Consider the following 22,160-nt stretch of genomic DNA (forward strand, 5'->3'; position numbering starts at 1 on the left):
TTTTGACTGCCTGACAGTTCTCATTTCCCTTCAATCTCTTGTAAATGACTGCTGAATTAACTTGCCCAAAGGTTAATCTGATCATGTAATTCCTGTGTCTAAAAGTCTTCAATCCCTCTCTTATTTCAATTACTATATGGTGTTAGCTCTACATTCTGGCATTACAGTCTTCATGCATGTGATAGAACCTACCTTTCCATTCTTCTCACTATTTCTTTACTTTTATATTGGACTTGAAAGCTGCCTGAGAGCCAAAGGATGATAAGCATAAAGATAAAACAAATAAATGGACAAATTATTTTGTCCCACAAAAACATAATAATATTCCGCATAAGAGCATAGTTGACTGAAAATATAATCTGTGCTTGAAAAAAAAAAATAGAATGGATGTTTACAATTTTAGTGATTCTGTTAAAACCAGTTCTTTTCCAAGAGAACTGGATTTTCTTTAAAACCTCATTTTCTCAAGACTGGGGCCAACCTAACATGAGCAGAACTTCTGAAGACAGGGAAGAGGTGTGCTGTTCCCCATCTCAACACCAAAATGAGTTGAAGACACTTCCCTTGCAGAGGACCTTGATTAGATTCCTAGAAAGGAAACAGGAGTGGGTGGGAAATAAATATAAAAGAGTGTGTTGAGGTCCCCAAGACCACCCGCACTTTGATGATTTATTAGGAGGATTCACAGGACTCAGAATATAGTTAGACTCACAGCTATGGCTTATCACAGCAAAAGGATACAAAGCAGAACCAGGAAAGGAAAAAGGATGAAGTCTGGAGGAAACCAGGTGCAAGTTTCCAAGAGTCTTTCTTCTACCAGTGGAGTCACACAGGATGTGTTTAATTTCTCCCAGAATTAACACATGTGAATGAACACATGTGATAACACATATGAAATGTATTAGCTGCCAGGGAAATTCATCGGAGACTCAGTGCTCAGGATTTTTTGTTGGGGTTGGTCATGCAGGTATCCTCTGCCTAACAGGTGCCAAAATCTCAGTCTCCCAGAAGTAAAGTAGGTGTTCAGCATAAACCACACTGTCTGTAGAAACACTGATGAGAATGGTGAAAACACTCCTAAAATTTAGGTTCCCAGATGCCAGTCAAGGGTCAACCTTACAAACAGGCTTTTCTAAGGATAGTAAAATCCTTTTCTGCACAAGGATGTGCAATATGAATATGTTGCAAATTTTCATATGCAATATGAAAAAATTCTTACTTTTTGATTAAAAAATCTCACTTTCAGAATTTTTTATATACAGGATGTTCATCACAGTATTGTTTCTACTAGTTAAAAAAAAGGTAAACAAATATCCAAAAATTGTGCAATGGCTTAGTAAATTATAGTATAATAATATAAAGCAATATTAAGTAGCCATTAAAATTATATTTCTTTTAAAAAATATTTTTATTGCCGAAACCGGTTTGGCTCAGTGGATAGAGCGTCGGTCTGCGGACTGAAAGGTCCCAGATTCGATTCCGGTCAAGGGCATGTACATTGGTTGCGGGCACGTCCGCAGTGGGGGATGTGCAGGAGGCAGCTGGTCGATGTATCTCTCTCATCGATGTTTCTAACTCTCTATCCCTCTCCCTTTCTCTCTGTAAAAAATCAATAAAATATATTTTAAAAATATTTTTATTGATTTCAGAGAGGAAGGGATTGGGAGAAAGAGATAGAACCATCAATGATGGGAGAGAATCATTGACTGATTGCCTCCTGCATGCCCTACACCTGGGATTAGCCCTCAATCCAGGCATATGACCTGACCAGGAATTGAACTGTGAACTCCTGGTTCATAGGGCAACACTCAACCACTGAGCCACACTGGCCAGGCAAAATTATATTTTTGAGGAACAAAAATGATTATTCTAGGGAGTAAATCAGCATAAATTAGTACACACACACACACACACACACACACACACACGTATATCTATATAATAAAAGCCTAAGCAACCTTTACAGCGGAACCACCAGAACGACTGGTTGCTATGATGCGCACTGACCACCAGCGGGCAGACACTCAATGCAGGAGCTGACCCCTGGTGGTCAGTGCACTCCCACAGGGGGAGCGCCGCTCAGCCAGAAGCTGGGCTCATGGCTGGTGAGCGCAGTGGCAGTGGTGGCAGCCTCTTCTGTCTCCACAGCAGGGCTAAGGAGCAGCGAGCCGAGCGGTAGGGAGCAGTGAGCAGGCAGGCGTTAAGGAGCAAGGGGTCCCGGACTGCGAGAGGGTGCAGGCCGGGCTGAGAGACCCACTCCCCAGTGCACGAATTTTGTACACTGGGCCTCTAATATATATAATGACTCCAAAATGGGATAAATGCAGAATGAATCTAGAAGGAAATACATTAGAATATAATCATGACTCATTTCTGGAGGATAGTCTATATAAAATAATTTTTATTTCCCTCTTAACCTTTTTCTATGCTTTCAATTTTTATTTAATGAACATGTATTCTTTTCTAACTAGAAAATAAGTTATAATAATAAGATAATTATGTTTTAAAAGATTTTATATATAAAGGTCTGTGGATTCGAAGCAAAGATTTTTGCTAAAGTGTTAAATTCTTAGTGTGTACAGTGAGTAACATGAGTACAATGTATAAGGCAGCTTGATTCTCAGAATGGCAAACGACCATTTAAAATGCACTCTTTCTATTTAATATGCTTCCTTCTTCAATGAGCTAACATTGAAAAAACAGTAGAGAGGGGAGATTTTATAAACATTAAAGAAAGTACATTAACTAATTTTTATTGTAAGGAAGAAATGGTTCACAAACTAGCAAATCTAAAAACAAAAATGCTTCTTTTTGATAGCTAGAACAAAGGATGAATTTCCTAAATTACTTTGAATGTTTACATAATCACAATTTAGCTACAATCTGTATTACTAAAATAAGTCACATACATTTTCGAAGTTTTAAGGAGGGTTAGATAATTACACTACAAACTTCTGGAGTAGGTGATTTCAAACGTATTCAGTTCCAATTCCCCTCCATGTGCTTTAACACATCTCCCTCATTACACAGACACTGCTCCACAGAAAGCTATTTTTGTATTGCCAGATAGATTCTCCAGCGAGGCATCAAGTAGCAGCTGTATAGAAACAGACCACTATTTATCCTCTTATCCCTAGACAGATGAAGTGGCTTGCAGCTTATTTTAAATCACAAAGCAATTCTTTTGTGACTGAATTGGCCCAAGGCTAGGGAGGTTGTGCAACTCACTTCCCACATGACCTCCACTTGTGGCGGCTTCCAGGTCCTGCCAGAACAGGGAAACCTTGAAGCACTCCACGTGGGGCAGTGTGCTCTTTGTCTCTGAATTGGTTCCTGGGCCAAGTCAGAAAAACCAAATTCTGAAAAGCCATTTCAATGGCAAGTACACTTAGAGAGGGGGTGGGTGCGGGGACCAGAACTTTTCTGGTTAGGTAGAGAACGTGGTTAACTTAAATTGAACATGGGGCACAAATGGAGGCATCAAAAAACACGCTCAACAGTGGTTGAGCGTTCGTTCACCTGGGATCCAGGAGGTCTGGTTCAATTCCAAGTCAGGGCACATGCCCAGGTTGCAGGCTTGATCCCCAGTGTGGGGCAAGTGTGCAGAAGGCAGCCAATCAATGATTCTCTCTCATCATTGATGTTTCTCTTTATCCCTCTCCCTTCCTCTCTGAAATCAATAAAAAATATATTAAAAAAACCACACACACACACAAAAACAAAAACAAAAACCCACACCTACTGCCTCAGTTTAGCTATGCAATTTTTTTGCTTCCATTATATATATACTAGTAGCCCGTTTGCACGAAGATTCGTACAATAGACCTTCATTCACCTGGCTGCCTGCACCAGTTTTCTGCCGGCACCGGGGACCCAGGCCTTGGCTGTGGCCACCGCCTTCTACCTTCTTTCAGGGTCCCGGCTTGGCCCTGGGCGGTGGCCTTGGGCTCGGCTGCACCCAGCGTCCCTGCTACCCCAAGCAGGCACCCGGCTGGCGCCCAAGGCCCGGAAAGCCCCGGGTGGCTTTCCGGGCCTTGGGCTCCGCCGCACCCCAGCCGGGTCCCTGCGACCTGATCGCAGGAGCGAGCCGAACCCCCAGGTCGGCTCGCTCCTGCGATCGGAGCAGGCACCCGGCTGGCGCCCAAGGCCTGGAAAGCCCCGGGCGGCTTTCCGGGCTTTGGGCTCCGCTGCACCCCAGCATCCCTGCAACAGTTTCCTGGTGGGCGTGGTTGGTGGGCGTGGCTTGGGCGTAGCGAAGGTGCGGTCAATTTGCATATTTGTCTATTATAAGGTAAGATTTTTAAAGGCACTTTAAATAGTTTGGCTATATCCAGAAATGTAACTGCTTTAAAAAGGTCTCTAGTGCATTAAAGCAATGTGTTTGAGGAGGTGGTGGGGAAAAGAGGGCAGATGAACCAAGTATTACTATAGTTTCTTCTGAGTAAAACCTACTCACTAATCAAAGTCAGCAACTGCTGCTTGCTACGTGGTGGTTCATATATGATCAACAGTCCTTCAAAGACTTTTTTCTGCTTCATCTTTTCTTCTTCCCAGGAAGAAACAGATTATATGTGACTTGGAGTAAAAAAAACCTGGGTTCAGATCATGTCCCTGTCAAAATATGCATTAACAATTTCCAAAAAAACCCCAAAAAAAAACAATTTCCAGGCATTATACTTTCCTGCCATTTGTCACTTCTGAATTTTAGGCTTTACCTCTGTGAAGTGGGTACACCAACAAATGTCCCCTTTTCATAGGTGATTGTGTAGAAAAAAATATAAGCAAACTGTAAAGTGCTATCTAAGCATTTATTATTGTTGTTGCTATCAGGTCTTCCTGACATATAGAAAGTACTCAACAAATGTTCACAAACTTATTAATGAACTGGGCTAATTATAGTGGGCAAATGGCAATAGTGGCTAAATCATGAACCTTTAAACCAATAACACTTTCACTTCAAATTTAATGGCTATTTAACTGTAAAATATTAATATTTTACATAAAACTAAGTTGAGCACCTTGAAAATATCCCAGGGGAAAACAAAGCCTTGACTGCCAAGAGAGGTCGCTGTATTCATCATATATAGGTGAATCTCAGGTATGGCAGATAGATACTAGCAAAGCAGGTTTCATTAAGATATAGAGGCAGTAGAATGAGAGGTTAAGAGCCTGACTCAGGAGTTTAAATCTCAACTAACAAGTTGTGTGACCGTAGACAAATTACTTAATCTTTTCTAAATCTCAGTTTTCACATACATTAAAAGAGAAATGCAGTAGCATAGACTAGTACGATTTCTGTGAAGATTAAGTGTAAAAACATAGGTGAATACTTACCATAGTGATGCCTGGTTAGCTATCGATCTTCATCAGACTCTCTACAGGATGACTTTCTATGAGTGGAACTAAACCAGGAGTCCTCCATTTTCCAATCTGCTATTAACCTTTAGCCATGGTGAATCATGCTATGTTTTTGACAAACACAGCAAAAGGGGATCACTGTGGTCATATATCCTGCCAGGTCTTCACATGACACTATGCTGCTTGGGTGACCTTATATATGCTTACTGGGAACTGTAGTTCCCTGAACTGAATATTAGCAGACGTCCAAGGTATAATTCTTCACATTTCACTAACCACTCTCTGAACCATACAGACTCCCTGAGTTATACTTTTAAATTTCTTATCTAAGTTGCTCATGCTCTATGTTTCACTTCCAATAAAATTTATCTTTCTTTTTTCAAATGGAAATGTCAAAAAGCTTAAGATGTGCATACATGCATACTTTTTCTCATTTGTAGTGAGTGAAATCTTGCTAATACAGAAGCTAAAGAAGCTAGAATAGTGAAACACTATGATAGAAACTCCTTATAATAGTATATACCATGTTAAATGATGATGGTGGTCAATGAAGCAATTGCTTCACATTCAATATCCTACTGAAATGTATTAACTGCATTAAAAAGAGAGAACCTACCCCTTCTTGAGATGTCCTGCCAAATGAATCAAAAACCTTAATTCTAGATCTATAGAATTTATCAAAATAACCCAACTGTGCAACCACTGAAATTCTTATCATAGACAATTTAATAGTGCAGTAAATTCTGGATCTTGGATACAAAAGCCATTCCTCCTTCACGCCCTCAACAGTCATCTTCTTGAAATCACGCCTACTCCTCTGGGACTGGGAAGGCCCCTCCTCTGGGGCAAGGCTGGGCCCAGTCACCTCAGCACGAGCTGTCCCTTCAGTCTGCTTGTCTGTGACAGTGCTACCTGCCAGCAGCATCCTGGTGTCTACTGGGCTGCTGCAGATTGAACAGACTGTGAATCCAGCTAGAGGATAAGAGGTTGTTTTAATTGGCTAAATCTGTGATGTACTAAGCGTATGGCCATGAATTTGTAGCCAAAACACTAATCTAAAAAAAATGTCATGTGCAATTAAAACAGAAAACAAAAATGACATTTTCACTCATCAATTCTAGTTTTGCCACAAGGGTTTTTAAACTAACATTTTACAATGACTACCAAATCCTTACCTTTGCTGAAGTAGAATTTTCATGGTATACTCCTTGTACCAAGTCCCTAAGGGCACTTGCTAAAAGTTCCACAACCTAAAAAACAAGATAAAAAATAAAAGAAACAATTTTAAAAATTTATCTGCATTTTTACCTCAGAAGACCTCAGAAGGCTTTAGAAGCAAGGCAGTATTTGTGTTTGATAGAGAAAAAAACAGGGTTATGTGCAAAGATTCTGGCAAGTGGCATTGCCCACCTGGATAGTAAGAGCTGTGATCCAATTTTTTCAGTCCTAAGTTAAGCAAAAAATCTTGTAAGCACAGCATTTAACTAATATACATGAAAATCCAGTAATTGCCATTTTGAACATAAAATTAAATTTCATGTAACTAATGAAATCTAAACCCAATTTATTTTCTGTATGTTTATTTCTGTCAGGTGGATACTTTTTCAATATCCCCATTCTGGGAGCCATTACAATGCTAATATTCATACTTAATATAGAAAGAAAAGCAAATGCAAAAGAATAGTTAACCTTTCCAATGTGTTCATTTTGTTGTATTTAAAATGCACTATGGATATATTCAGTGTAGGGACTCTGGGTCAAACATACCTTATTTTCAAACCTGAAAATTTTTACAGAAACATTATATTGAAATCGTATTCATTAAAACTTATTACTTTCAAGGTTCAGGCTATTTTAAAAAACCACACACACAAACAAGCAAAATCAAAAGCTTTGAACTTGTTCCAGAATGTAACACAAGCAGAAAACAGTAAATTGTCTCTTTGGAACTACTGTACAATTTAGAGTTGTTTGCATAAACGATCTTAATTCAAAAGGATAAAATAGTGCTATCTATTATAATGATCACAGCAGCCATTTCAAACAAAAATTCCTCAAGGGAACTCTATCCCCTTCTTATGAAGTCTTACTATCTTGTATATTTAGCTTCCAATATTATGCAGTTGTGTATCTGATTCTCACTCTTTGTTTCCTAAAATTTAGCTCAGTTTTGATTGAATTAAAGGATTTTGTTTCAGCTTTTATCATTCTTGTAATTGAAGACGTTTTTAAGCCAAAGGATACAGACCCAAACATCAAGATATTTCAATTTCAGGTACCCTGGATTTAATAAACATTTTCTTTGAGGCAAATTATATTAATTTGTAGAAAGATTTGCTTTACATTTTTAACACGTGAGCACTTATCTCCAAATTTATATTTACATATATACTGTATAACACACACAAGGCTGCTGATATGGAAATTTTGCTGATTAAAGGCATGTCTTTTTCTAGCTCTGCAAATAGGTTAATTTGTAAGACCTATACAAAATCTTTTTTTTTTTTTTAAATCACATTGCCCTTTAAGTAACCAAATACTTAAGAAATATTGTAGCAATATGAGCTGCAGAGGAACTGGAAGGACAATGATCCTACAGTGTTACCAGATGTGTTGAGTTATTTAAGTGGGGAAAAGAGAAAAATGAATGGATTTTTTCCCCCCTGAAGGTATCAGATAAGCCCTATTCCCAAATCCAGGAGGATTGAGTATCACCAATAGGTTCTATGAAAGACTGTAACTAAATGCACAGCATCAGATTGGATTACAGTTTATACAAGCAACATCCCAAGATCCTCCTGATGGCTGGACACATAATACAGATCACTCACTCACTAAGAAATGTTATGGTTTTGAAACAGTTTGAGCTCTGAGACCAGCACTGGTAAAGCGAAGAGGGATTTACAAAGAGAAAGTCTGACACTAAATGTCAAAATGACGGTATGAACTTTTAACAAAGAATCTGGATCCGTATTTCTTTACTTTCCTAAAATTCCAGACCAGGCAGACCTGTACTTACAAATTCATAATCTGTAAATGACCTATACTTCCAAATGGCCATACTTACTTGGACAGAATACACCTTCATAGCCAATGACATTCATCAAGGTACAAACTTTGAACTATTGTGGGTTAACAAGTCCAGGAAGATAAGAGGTTACGAATAGCCTACGGGAATTGAATGTGTCCCAGGCAAGGGTGATGTACTCAGTGCACACATAAATCTCTTTCCATTGCCTAAAATGTTTACTTTTTAAAAAAATATATTTTTATTGATTTCAGAGAGGAAGTGAGAGGGAGATAGAAACATCAATGATGAGAGAGACTCATTGATCGGCTACCTCCTGCACAATCCCCCGGGGATCGAGCCCGCAATCTGGGCATGTGCCCTTGACTGAAACTGAACCCAGGACTCTTTAGTCTGCAGGCCAAGGCTCTATTCACTGAGCCAAATCAGCTGGGGCTGAAATGTTTACTTTTAAAGTTACTAGTATACCAAAGAGAGATGTGTTTAAGTATCATCCTCCTCTAAAATTGCAAATATTTACAGGAAGACTGCAGGGCTACCAGCTATACTACTTTAACAAAACTAATCTTTTCTTTATTATACAAGGGGCCCGGTGCACAAAATTAATGCACTGGGTGTGTGTGTGTGTGTGTGTGTGTGTGTGTGTGTGTGTGTGTCCCTCAGCCCGGCTTTAGATAAGAGCAACCATGAGAAACATTGAAGGACTTTTGTTTCTCAAGTCCAAGGGGCCAAGCAAACACTTTCTAAAGAAGATAGTCTGAAAGAGCCTGGATGTTAGCCACCCTCAGAAGCCCACCAGATTATACTGGAATGACACAGAGCAGGTGAGGAGCCAGAGGCTCTAAATTCTACTTCAAGGCCTTACTACTTATTTCGTTGTGAGATCTGGGGCAAATCAATGAATTGCTCTAAGCTCTGGTTTTCTTCAACTATAAGACAAGGAACGTTGCAGAACATAATTCCTTAAAGTCCCTTCCAGTTCTAAGGTTCTGAGCTTCTAGAAATGTATTTATAATTAGGCATGTAAATGTAAAAACTACTTTTATGGTAATCTTTTCTTTTCTCACGGACCTTTTCTTCTGTCTGAATTCTACTAATCATTTGTAAAACTTTTTGTAGCCAATCCCTCTTGGTTCCAATACCTAGAATTAAAAGGAAACAATTTCCATTTTTAAAAAACCATTCTGACTGGTAGTCCACACTATCAGCAGTAAAAAAGTCCTACTTAGGTCAATTGCGGAGATCTGGGTCTTGGCAGGCTCTAAGACTTGGGAGTAATTCACACTTATCAGATTCAGATGACATCAGGTTTGAGTAAAACTGCATCAAACAAATAATGGCACTAGTTGTCCACTTCATTTCCTTTCTAGTGAGTAAATATGTAGAGCACTTAGAAAAGCATCTGGAACATAGTAAATCTCATCGAGTGTTAACTTATTAATCTTCTATACTTCTATATTATTACTCTATATTCAATATAAATCTTGGATAGATGAAAGGCATAGTATAGAAACCAAGATTATAGTGTCTTTTACGTTGTGTGCCCAAACATTTTAGAAATAGGTTTTAATTCAACAACAGAACACACAAAGATACTATTTTAACCAAAACCAGAGATCTCTGTAATATTGATTTGTTGCATCCTGTATTAATAATTTCATATCATATGACTGTCACTATCAATGTTATACAATTACTTTAGCAGTATAGAGAGTAAACAAAAAGGAGATTATTTTCTTCATTTGTGCATTTCTGAAGGTTGTAAAAATAGTAGAATTGCTTACCTGTACATTCAAATGCAAAAATGCTTTTCTCTCCAATTTGTGTCATATGTTTAAAATTGACTCTATAGCAATGCTGCACATTATCTCCCAATCTTCTAACACCTTAGATTTCAGTGAGCCAGAAGTGGTAACCATTCACAGTGGCATTGTTATGAGCTGGCTTCTCCTGCCACCTCATTTTTTTGGCTTCCAGGAAGGTCATGCAGAAAAGTAAGGGGACAGTGTTCTTCCTTCCAACTGGTATTCTTAAGCAACTGTTGATCTTTCTCATTTCACTCCCTACCCTCTCACCAAAGAAAAGGAATAGGTAATAGTCATATGCACCTACGGTAAAACTTAGAACACATATCTGATACAACTGACCTTTGAAATAAATTTCATAAACAGTTATTTTGCAGGACAAATTTCACCAATTTCAGGGGAATATATATATAATTGCTTCATTATCTTTTGGCAAAAGGGTAACTACAATTCAATGATTTTTTTTAACCAAAAAACTAAAGTGATGTCTACCCTTACAAAAGGTGTTGTGATGATTATGCCCTGAACTATAATAAAATTCTCCTTATAAAAAATAGAAATTGAGAGAAGTAGTAAGAACACAACAATGACCAAAAAAATCCTCACTTACATTGCCATACAAAGTTGTCTGTAACATATTCTTACAGGGGGTAAAAAGCTGGTTACACAAAAGAATAGCATGATATGTATTTTTAAAACAAAAATGAGGTCAATTTATGTGTTTATATATGTAGAGAAAAAAGTATAAAAGGAAAGATAATAATATTAATAATGGCAATGTGTAAGTGGTAAGATTCTGGATGATTTAAAAAAAATATGTTTATACTGACTTTACAGAGAGAGGAAGGGAGAGGGAAAAAGAGAGAAGCATTGATTGGTTGCCTCCTGCACTCCCCCTACTGGGGACTGAGCCTGCAACCTGGGCATGTACCTTGATTGGAATTGAACCGGTGACCTTTTGGTGCATGGGGCAATCAATGCTCAACCAACTGGGCCACAACAGCCAGGGCTATTCAGGATGACTTTTAATTAAAATTTTTTTCTTCAACTTTTCTGAATTGCTTAAATTTACAACATATTACATTTCCTCCCTCTTTATTATACTGCTTTAATAATCAGGTAAAACAATAAACCTACTTCCATGGAGGGGGAGAACATGGGGAAGAATACCCTGCTTTTGGTCTCAGAGAGGCTTCATGCCGTGCTGTGTTCAAATTCATTTATGGAATATATCAATCAACAGTCCCTGGATTAGCAAAAACAGGATCCGCAAGGCTGGTAAGCATTCTGTGTAGACAAGTTATTCCTTTCCCAATAAATGGGAATGATGTCAATTAGTATTTGACAGATGGAATAAACTCACCAGAGTTGTAGATGTTTAACTAGGAAACTGGAACACTTTGGTTTGAGCAGAACACCTATCCTAAGTTAAAAGTAAAATGCAGCTAAATTTTTAGAAAAGATGTTAACTATAAACTAATGTGGCCCAATTAAAGCTAGCTAGCATAAGCTAACTGAGCTGATGTAATAAGGCAGTAGAGTTGTATTTTACTTTGCGTAAAAAAGGTTGCTACATATGCAATATGCTTGGCAGGTGTATAAAAACTGTGGAGGCTATTACAGATTTATAATCTTCTTTCAAAAACTTGCGCTGGAAAGGTTATTTTAAATGATGGTTTTTACTCCAGTGTGGAATGACAAGACAACATGTGATCCATCACTCTATTTAGGTGGCAAATGAACACATGGCCCTCAGCCTTTACTACTCTTTACAGCTGCTAGCAAAGGAAACAGTCGTGTGTGCACGCATCTGCAGTGCTGATGGCATTAATTACACGCAAATTTATTGCACTCCCCCACCACCCCCGGAACAAATAGTGCATAAAGCAGTAGCAAAGGCAAGTGCCCTTGGGGAAGAATTATTTCCCATATACATCCTGGGAGGAACAAAAGAGGAATTTAATGTAAACATGTCTTTTTCAAAGAGCTTTGGCACTTGAAGGAATATTGCTAAGGTTTTTTTTTTTTTTTTTTTAAATACACAAAACCTATATTGTCACTGAAGAAGTCTCACAGAAAAATACATTTATAGATAAAGGATGCTCAATAGCCTGCTAATGATAACCAGAGCAGTTAGCAACACTCTTTAGTTCCTCTTCATACAAATGAGGCACAAAGTATTTGAGGGATGCATTTAAAGAGGGAAAGACAACACTACCAAGGCAAGGTAGAGAGGGAATGGTTAAGGAGTAGTGCGCACCCATAAAGAGACCAATAATAACCTCTAACATTTGTAAAGCACTTTATCATTTATAAACTGGGTTTAAGCAAACTACCTCCATCCACATGGATTCAGTCCTCAGTGCGCAGCCAGAGCTACCAGGCTGGCAAGCTCAATGGAGAAGCAACCTCGAAAGAACACGGGGAGCAGGAGCAGTGGCCAAATAAGGGGTGAATCTACTCTCCCACCACCTGGGCACACACTACCCAGATGAGCCCTAATCTGCAGTGCTGATTAATATAAATGAGGGGCTTTAATACAGCCACTGATGAAGTCTATGAAAGAATGGCTTCTCCACTTCCCATCAGACAAAGACTAGATTTAATGAAGACAATGATGAAAGGTCTGTTGCAATAAACATACCACTAACTCACAGGAGTTCTGGAGGAAGCTTCTAACTTGGCTTTTCGAAGGGAGCCTTTTCAATGCTGCCAAATGTGTAAGGCCGGGCTTATTTGTGGGAGGGATGGCAATCTGTTCTAGAGAGCTGGAAGTTCTTTCTGGCTAAGGGGGAAGAGCAGAGAGGGAAATGGCACTACCAGTGGGACAGGTGCAGCAAAAACTAAGCAAATTGATAATCTTAATTTTTAATTTAGAACAGCTGATACACTGGTTTATAAACTCTAACTACCAGTAACATTTGTCAAAAAGGATTCAGGAAAATTTAGTGAACTAAAGAAAAGTATAAAATCATAAGTGATAAAACTTATAAGAAATGAGCCACAAGTTCAGAAAAACAGCTTGAATCTGAAGTGTTAAAATGTAATACTCTTAGTGTACTCACTTCATAAACATTTGCTGATAGCCTACTATGTGCCTGGTACCATAGTAATGAAAGCAGTTATAGCCTTATATAGCCCATTAATTTGTGTTTGATCACTTAGAAGATTAATACATAGGTAAGCTGCATGTCCTCCGGCCAAGTCAAATGAATTCTATGGGTCTCAGTTTGCTTGTCTAGGTAAGAGGTGCCTGCTTTATCAACAGTAAGACTCATAATCAGAAATAATTAAATGTGCAGGTGTATGCATTTTTTATTCATAATGATTGTAAGGAATAGTTAATTAGCCAAAAATGTGGATGTTAGTCCAACAATTTGTTCACCTTTTGAGCGAAGGTACATGGTTTCTGGCCTTCTGTTTGTACTGAGCAATAACAAATAATCATTTATTTACTTAAACAATGATTAGTTTCCTGAAAAGGTAGCAGATAATTTAAAATGCTTAAACCAAGATTAACTTCTCATAAAAAATAAAGGAGAAGATGATTTCTAGTAGGTTAAAAGCTGGTTGGGCTAAGTATGTAGCCTAGCATTACTACAAAAAGTGTAAATACCTGAGAAATGAATGCTTAGTCACGAAACAAAGTAATTCTGACATTATCATACAACATGTTAAGTAACTAAATGTAAATAGAGGCAGGATGAAACAGAATAATCCTGGGTACTATGGGGTTTATTCTGCTAGGTGCATATCAATCTTGTTGGTTTATATCATTGATGTACACTTTTAGCTTTGATCCAAGATTTATAAAACAATTGGCTTAGACCACATTTGGACAAAGAGTTAAAAATTTCAGGATTTTTATGGGATTCACACATATGTCTTGAAAATTCCAAGGATATAAAATGTTTAGGGTAACACAAGTCTCTTTTCAGCATGACCAGTTCCCTTTAAACTGGCCATACTAAAAGGCAGATGTTTATATTTAGAGACATCCCAAGGTTTGCTTCAAAGGCAGCTACAGAAATAAAAACGTGAATCATATGCATTAAAACTCATGCAACTTGTCTAAGATTGTAATTGTATTTCTTCCAAATACCTCCACAGCTCTCTAAAATGTGTGATTCAATGGAATTCTAAAAATAACTTGGCCCTACTGGTACTACATTCTAAAAATTCAGGTAATCTTTTTCCCTCCTACAAAAATTCAGGTAGTAGAAACTTGAGACTGGTTGAACTGTACCCTTGAATCAAATATTGGATACCCTTGGGTTAGAAATTCTCCAGTTTATAAAGATACACAATTAGCTTTTTAAACTGGTATCTCCAATGCTTACTTAGCACAATGCACACAAAAATTTTTGTTGAATTACCAATACTGTTCTAATATGTAAATTAGTTATATCAATCAGAACTATTTAAAAACAAATTTGCAGTTATCACTTCGTTTTATCACTATTTTCAGAAATTTATATTTGCATATCACCTTATAGCTATTAAAGTCTTGAACAAATGAAGCTGTATAAGTTCCTCAACACAAATCTGCCATCAGGGAGAGTTTGTTAATTTAGGGTATTGCTTTAGATTGCTGAATTATGCATCTAAATATGCAGACCTCTGGCATTTATAGAAGACTTTGGGTTCTCTATTATATCTCTGATTTTATAAACAATTTTTCTTGATTCTCTTTTATTCCTTTATATTTCATGCTGTTTTCCGGATCTGGTAATATGTTGTAAGTTTAGACCCTTTCCTACAACACTCAGAATTACAGAATATTGGAGCAAGAACATAGGGGATGAAGATAATGCTGCCTTATTTTACAGATGAGAAAAATAAGAAAATAAGTTGCCTTTGCTTAATAGTTTTTTCTCTAAAATGTTTCCAAAGCCCCTACTGATGCTTGTATTGAAATATTCCAATATCTAAAAGCTACTATTTGTTTAAAATATAAATTCCAGGATCAGTAACTGCAACATTGCTGACAAAAAGCTGTCGGCTTGTTAGTTTTCTACTTTGGTTAAGCATGAGGGTTTTGGAGCCAAATGGCCTGGATTGAGACAGCATTGCTACCATTTAGTAGCAGCGGACATTGCGAAGAAATGACTTAACCCTTTCCTGTACTTCAGAAGGGATCAAATGTATTTATACGTATAAAGCAATTACAACACTGCCTACTGTATAAGAACTCAAAAATATGTTAATATTATGTTTAAATGTTTGGTAGTAATTCTAATAAATACTAAATATTCTACTTGATGAGGTTCCTAATTTCATTTGTAAAGTGGAGTAATTAAGACATTAAACAGACTGTTTAATGAAAAAAAGATCTGAACCTGGAATTCTGAGAAGTAAAATGAGTACCCAATGTTAAATGGCTAAAAAAACCCCAAAAAAACCAGAGATAGGGATTAAGTCCACAGACTTCTACCTCAGGGATCTTTCCACTTCTCTTAGTAGCTTTATATGGCATCTCTGAGGAGTATAAAATAGGTAAGTGCCTATATAGCTCAACACATTAGAAAACGTCAGTGATCCACAAGGGTGGATCTGTAGCTGAAGCTGCTTAGTAAGGAAATAGGTAATCTGATATTCTAAAGAGGAAAACTGTCCTTTAAAAAACTAAAGACTGGACATACAGTATATATAGGTTTGGTGTTTACTGATGTCTGACTGACTGACTATGCACAGTGAAAATGGTCCCAAAGACAATTAAGCCACATGAATAATAACAATTTAATGCATTTTCCAAACGGCTTAAAATGAAACTTCTTTGGCAGAGCTATACTTTCCAACAAACTCACTTTAATGTTTTCACAGTTTACAATATCAGAAATGACCTCAGGGTCAGGCATTTGTCGGCTAATGACCTGTTGGGCTAATGGCCTTCAGCTTTGCCTTGGGCACATAAGTCCTCCAGTAGGTCATTAGCTGCCAGAAAAGGGCTCTCCCCCAGTCACTATTGCTAAATAAATAAAATTTGCTCCTGGGTTAAGGCCTCATAAGCCAACTTTAGCTTAGAGTGATTTTTTTTTTTTTTTTGGTTGAGAATTTACAACTCTGAGGATTTGAGAAAATGATGGAAATGCTAAAATCAAGATTATATCAATACAACTCAGCTATACTAGTATGTGGCTAATAATGAAAAGCTGTCACATGGATCCTTTTGGATGCCCTTAAATTTTATTTTGCTTACAGTGTTTGGTGCTCATACCACATTTACCCAATATACAAGGTTATAAATGGTGGTTAGGTTCCCAGGACAGCCCACAAAAGCTTGGTTAGTCTGTACATCAGGAATACTATATACTTGTAATTAAAAATAGAATAGAAAACCATAATTATCTACTACCTGCAGTTAAACAAAATAGAAAAACCAAACCAAACAGGAACTGTTGTAAAAATGATCTTTAAATATTGATAGTTACAGGTAAATTTGGTTTAATAAGAGGATCAGGGCAGAGAAACTGGTTCTATCTTATGCCTATTGCATTTCTAATTGTATAGTTTTCCTTTTTCTGAACACAAGAGTATAACAAGCTTTACTCTGATGTTTTAAAACTCCACATGAAGTTTCTTGGCTTATTTTTCCTCTTGAAAGGAGAAGGCAAAAGATGGATGGTGATTTTTCTGAAAAATAGGTAACAGAAGGAATGAAAAACTGGAGGAAAAGAACTGAAATCAACTGAGTTATGAACTGTAAGAGACAAAGAAAGGGCACTGTGCATAAATCTACTGGGTGAAGAAAGGATGGGTGAAGAAGATATGAATGAGGTAAGGTTGCTGAGGATGCAGAGGAAGGAATGAGCTATTTATCTGCCCCGTACTTTTGTAAACTTCTAACTCAGGAAATTCCTTGAGTAAAATCATTAGAAAGGCAAAAGAAGAGTACTGAATAACTCAAGCTAGAAAACAGAATTTTGGCTGTGGATAAATAGAATTTATGTCAGGAAAGTGAAGGAGGGGAAAATGGTTTAATTAATTTTGTTTCTGGAAAGTAGAAAAAGGAATTTAGAAAAAATTGAGGTTGCTAAATGTACTATAAAATTGCTATAATCAATATATTTCTATCTCTCATGGCCAACTATGGGGTGGGGTTCAACTCCACCAATATCTTCAGAGGACTTATTTTTGTTGAACACAGACTTTAAAAAAAAAAAAAAAGAGCTTCTATGAATGTTAGGCATATGGAAGAAATGCTTTTCTTGCTCTTCTTCCTTGTTATCTATCGTTGACACAGACACTCAAAGAAATATCCATATCCATTTATGTGATGGCATTTGACCTGCCTATGCCAAAAAGGTACTTTGTTTCATTGTTTTATGGCACCAAAAGGGCAAAGTTTAAGGTTTTAATGAGATAAATCTTAAAAGATAATATTTTGTCTTCTTATACTTCTCAAACACTAATCGCTTATCACTTTTACTTTAAAGATCAAGGAAGCAAGCTCAGAACACAGTGTCAGTTTAATATGTGGTTACATAAGCAATTGATAAGAAAAAACTGTGGGAAATTAATTTGGGGATTTTGAAATTGTAACTTTATGACAGCATTCTGACTTTCCTATTTAATTTATATGGAGATGGTTTCCTTTATTGTTACAATATGATACCCACTTAACCTCTGTACCACATTTACGTTCGTCATGAAAACCTACATTTGAGTGGGTGATATGTAGAAAAGAACATTAATCATGGCTGTCAAACTAGGATAGCTAAAATATATTAATTCAATAATTTCCACAAGTAAAATAGTGCCAACAAGACTATAAACACACAAGATCACAATAATGCCTATTTTAAATGACTATGATAGAGAAAAACTTAAATTTCATATGACATAGCATGTTTTTAAGTTTCACTTTTCAATATGAATTTGAAAATAAGATTAATATAACAGATAAGACAAACATCAAATAACCAATAGCAGGCTATTTATTAAAATATATAGATGGTATAAAATGAGATGATTTATATGTATAAATTGAGCATATTTATACAAACAAAATTCTTCCTTGTAAACAACATATTTATGCCTTTAGGAAAATAAAGTTAACATATGGAAATACATCAGCTATATATGAAGTACATCTGTGCCACTGGTTACTTTGAAATATAAATCACTAATGCTTAGTAGAATAGCCCTCAGGAGTGACATGATAATGTTCTAGGTCAGTGGTCGGCAAACTCATTAGTCAACAGAGCCAAATATCAACAGTACAACGATTGAAATTTCTTTTGAGAGCCAAATTTTTAAAACTTAAACTTCTTCTAACGCCACTTCTTCAAAACAGACTCGCCCAGACCGTGGTATTTTGTGGAAGAGCCACACTCAAGGGGCCAAAGAGCCGCATGTGGCTCGTGAGCCGCAGTTTGCCGACCACGGTTCTAGGTGTTTAGACAAGATTCAAGCTAACTCACAGTCCCTCATCTAGATGTATAATGATAGGTCCATTAAATGAAGATGACTACAAATATAAGAAAAATAACATTGTGAATTCAATTATTTAAATACTAGAGTTATCACTATATACATAAAATGAAACACTGTGTTTAAAATAAAAAGCTGACAAGTAGTAATCCACAATCATATTTGCACTGTGACTTAATCCTAAAATACAAATCTAGTCTACGAATAAACACAGGAACCAGGGAAAACCAGTAATGGTCAGCCAGATTTCTAAATTATAGTGCTTTTCCATTTCATGATTTCCCACCAATTATTCAGCATGTCTCACTGATAGTTTGACGCTCAAACAATTAAATTTTAGATTCTGGCATGCCCCATCACTTCAGCATTCAGTGATATTCTACAGGAACATAATACAGAGCAACTTATTTCAATGATCAGAGAATTTATGGCTTTAAAAAAGGCCTTCTGAGGTCTCTCAGTCCAGGGTCTTTATATAATGAAGTACTAAAATAGAAAGTTGCCCTTAGGTTCCATAATTGAAAATGAATGAAAAAGCAAGCATTAATTTTTAAACTCACTCTTGAATCCCAAATCTTGTTAATTCACACTTATGTGACTACAGTTATAACAGTAAGAAGACAATTATGAGAGGATTAATATACCAATTTCTATACTTAGAGATGTTTAAAAATCTAAGTGTTACCTAAGGCAATTATCTTGAAGACCCCTAATATCTTCAGGGAATATCCATAGGGAGAATAATTGACTTTGCTAATTTTACCCTTGGCAATTATAAAAAAGCTCTGAATTTCTTATGATTGTAGAACCCTTCATCTAATGGTCTGTCCCAGAAGTACAGAGATAAACATGTAATATAGGCATTCAGACAAAAATCCAATGGAAAATTGGTAGAAGTCATAAAAAATTAAAGTTGCTATAACTGTGCTAACTTTAATTACTAAGTTAAATATACATCCTTAAAAAAAAAAAGCAGGCTGTCACTGTGAAAGAAACAGTGACATTCTATAAATACAGAAATTTTATATTAAGTTCTGTCTGCTCACTCACTGCTGTGGTCTCTATTCACATTGCTATTGCTGAGATTATTCTTCCTTGTAAAAGAAAATTAAAACATTAAACAGAAATCTAACTTTACCAAGACATTAACCATATGTAGAGAACTTAAGAAAACTTCATACTGCTCCAAAGAAATATTTATAGCTACCTACGCCCTTCCCTTCCAAAACCCCTATTAGTGGTTAGTATTATAATCAATCAACGAAGCTTCTGGGAACTCATTTAATAAAATCAGTCCTTGTTTGAGATATAACTTCACTTTTCTTAAAAAAAATATTCTGATGGGAATACTGCCAAGTATTTAAATGAAAGGAACTGGTTTTGAATATGGGAGATTTGCTTTATCAAAGAAAAATCTTGACTTCTAAGCATTTTAGTTACTCCTTACAATATCCTCAATTTAAAATACTGATCAAATGATTTGGAAATCATCTATTATGATGAAAAGAAAGCTACTAAAAGCCTAGAGTTGTAGAAGATCAATTACAGACCTCTGTACTTCTCCTGGGACGTGGTATGCAAGGTCTTTCACAAGAAGTGAGCCAGGGAAGCCTCTTTTGACATTGACCTTACAGAGCCTTCAATGTACTTTTGGAGAAAAAGGTGCAAAAGATCCATGGTTTAGATGAACAGGAGAGTTGCACAGAATAAAAACTTCAAGTCAGCACACAACTATCAAATTTAAAAAATACCATGGCCTAAATAGGAAAAAAATTCCTCACCAGACAAAGGTTGATAAAATGTAAATCTAAAAGTGTAAACCTGTGCAGAGACCATGAAGATATAGAGCTCACTGAAGGGGAAGGAAATGCCTGGTCATTTTTATTTCAACGAGAAGCTTCAGGCTGAACTGTTACTTGCATATGTAAGTTTTTGTTTTTTGTAAATCAAGTAGTGCTACTGAAATCCAGTGCCTAATAGAGCAGATGGTGGAGGTCTTAGATTCTGGAACATTTTATAGCAATGCATCTGAATGCAAAACACCAAGAGTAGATTTCACAGGCTGTGAATCTGATTTGATTTTGATGGGAGTAGTCTCCATTTTATCTGAACTTGAACCATGCTGAAAGAAGGATGTGTGAATGATACAAGCCAGCTAAGGAAAGAGAATACATTAAATGTTATTCCCATAAAGTGAAGTGGTTAAAGCAAGTGAATACTTGTTTGTGTCACTATAGCATGACTCAGGGGTCCTCAAACATTTTAAACAGGTGGCCAGTTCACTGTCCCTCAGACCACTGGAGGGCTGGACTATAGTTTAAAAAAAACTATGAACAAATTCCTATGCACACTGCACATATCTTATTTTGAAGTAAAAAAACAAAACGGCAAAAACACCTGCATGTGGCCCGCGGGCCGTAGTTTGAGGATGCCTGGCATGACTATATTTATACTTAACTAGAGGCCCAGTGCACAAAATTCATGCACGGAGAGGGGGGGTTCCCTCAGCTCAGACTGCACCCTCTCCAATCTGGGACCCCTCGGGGGATGTCCGACTGCTGGTTTAGGCCTGATCTTGGGGATCGGACCTACAACTGGCAGTCGGACATCCCTCTCACAATCCGGGACTGCTGGCTCCTAATTGCTCACCTGCCTGCCTGCCTGGTTGCCCCGAACTGCCCCCAGCTGCTGGCCTGATGGCCTCTCAATGCTCTGCATGCTGGCCTGATCGCCCTTAATGGCCCCCCACTGCCGACCAGGTCGCCCCCAACTGTCCCCTCCCTGCCGGCCTGGTTGCTCCTAACTGCCCCTCCCACTGGCCTGGTCACCCCTTACTGCTCCCCCTGCCGGCCTGGTTGCCCCCAACTGCCCCCTCTGCCAGCCTGGTTGCCCCTAACTGCCTCCCCTGCCGGCCTGGTTGCCCCCAACTGCCCCCCCCATTGGCCTAGTCACCCCTCACTGCCCCCCTGCCAGCCTAATCACCCCCAACTGCCCCCCCTGCTGGCCTGGTCGCCCCCCAACTGCCCCCCTGCCAGCTTGGTTGCCCCTCACGGCCCCCTGGCCGGCCTAGTCACCCCATGCAGCCTGCTTGTTCAGTCATTTGGTCGTTCCTCACTAACACCCCTGCCGGCCTGGTCACCCCATGCAGCCTGCTGTTCATTCGTTTGGTTGTCCCTCACTAACCCCACTACCGGCCTGGTCACCCTACGCAGCCTGCTTGTTCAGTCATTTGGTCATCCCTCACTAACCCCCCACCGGCCTGGTCGCCCCACACAGCCTACTTGTTCAGTTGTTTGGTCGTCCCTCACTAACCCCCCTGCTGGCCTGGTCATAGGTAGCCATTTTGCAAGGGTGTGATGGTCAATTTGCATATTACCTCTTTATTATATAGGATACCACCATCTTAACCTTATATAGTATTTTGTCAGCATAGCTTAAAGTAAGTTTTGATTTCTTTAAGGCAGGGGCCAGGCTGAAGACTAATTACTAAAATGTGAACCTACTTACTCTGTTCAGTACATCTCTTCCTCTCAGGT

The 22,160-nt window shown here is 37.8% G+C and overlaps 1 protein-coding gene across 1 annotated transcript in view; it reads right to left on the reverse strand.

Annotated features, from left to right (window-relative positions):
* The window catches only part of PDSS2 (decaprenyl diphosphate synthase subunit 2), a 197,916-nt gene that overhangs the window by 56,993 nt on the left and 118,763 nt on the right, over positions 1 to 22,160 (reverse strand). The window contains exon 4 of the mRNA XM_008156109.3: positions 6,534 to 6,608. Coding sequence (XP_008154331.2) covers positions 6,534 to 6,608 — 75 coding nt within the window. The remainder of the gene's footprint in view (positions 1 to 6,533; positions 6,609 to 22,160) is intronic.

Source organism: Eptesicus fuscus, chromosome 10 (assembly GCF_027574615.1).
Source record: "Eptesicus fuscus isolate TK198812 chromosome 10, DD_ASM_mEF_20220401, whole genome shotgun sequence".
Taxonomy (NCBI): domain Eukaryota; kingdom Metazoa; phylum Chordata; class Mammalia; order Chiroptera; family Vespertilionidae; genus Eptesicus; species Eptesicus fuscus.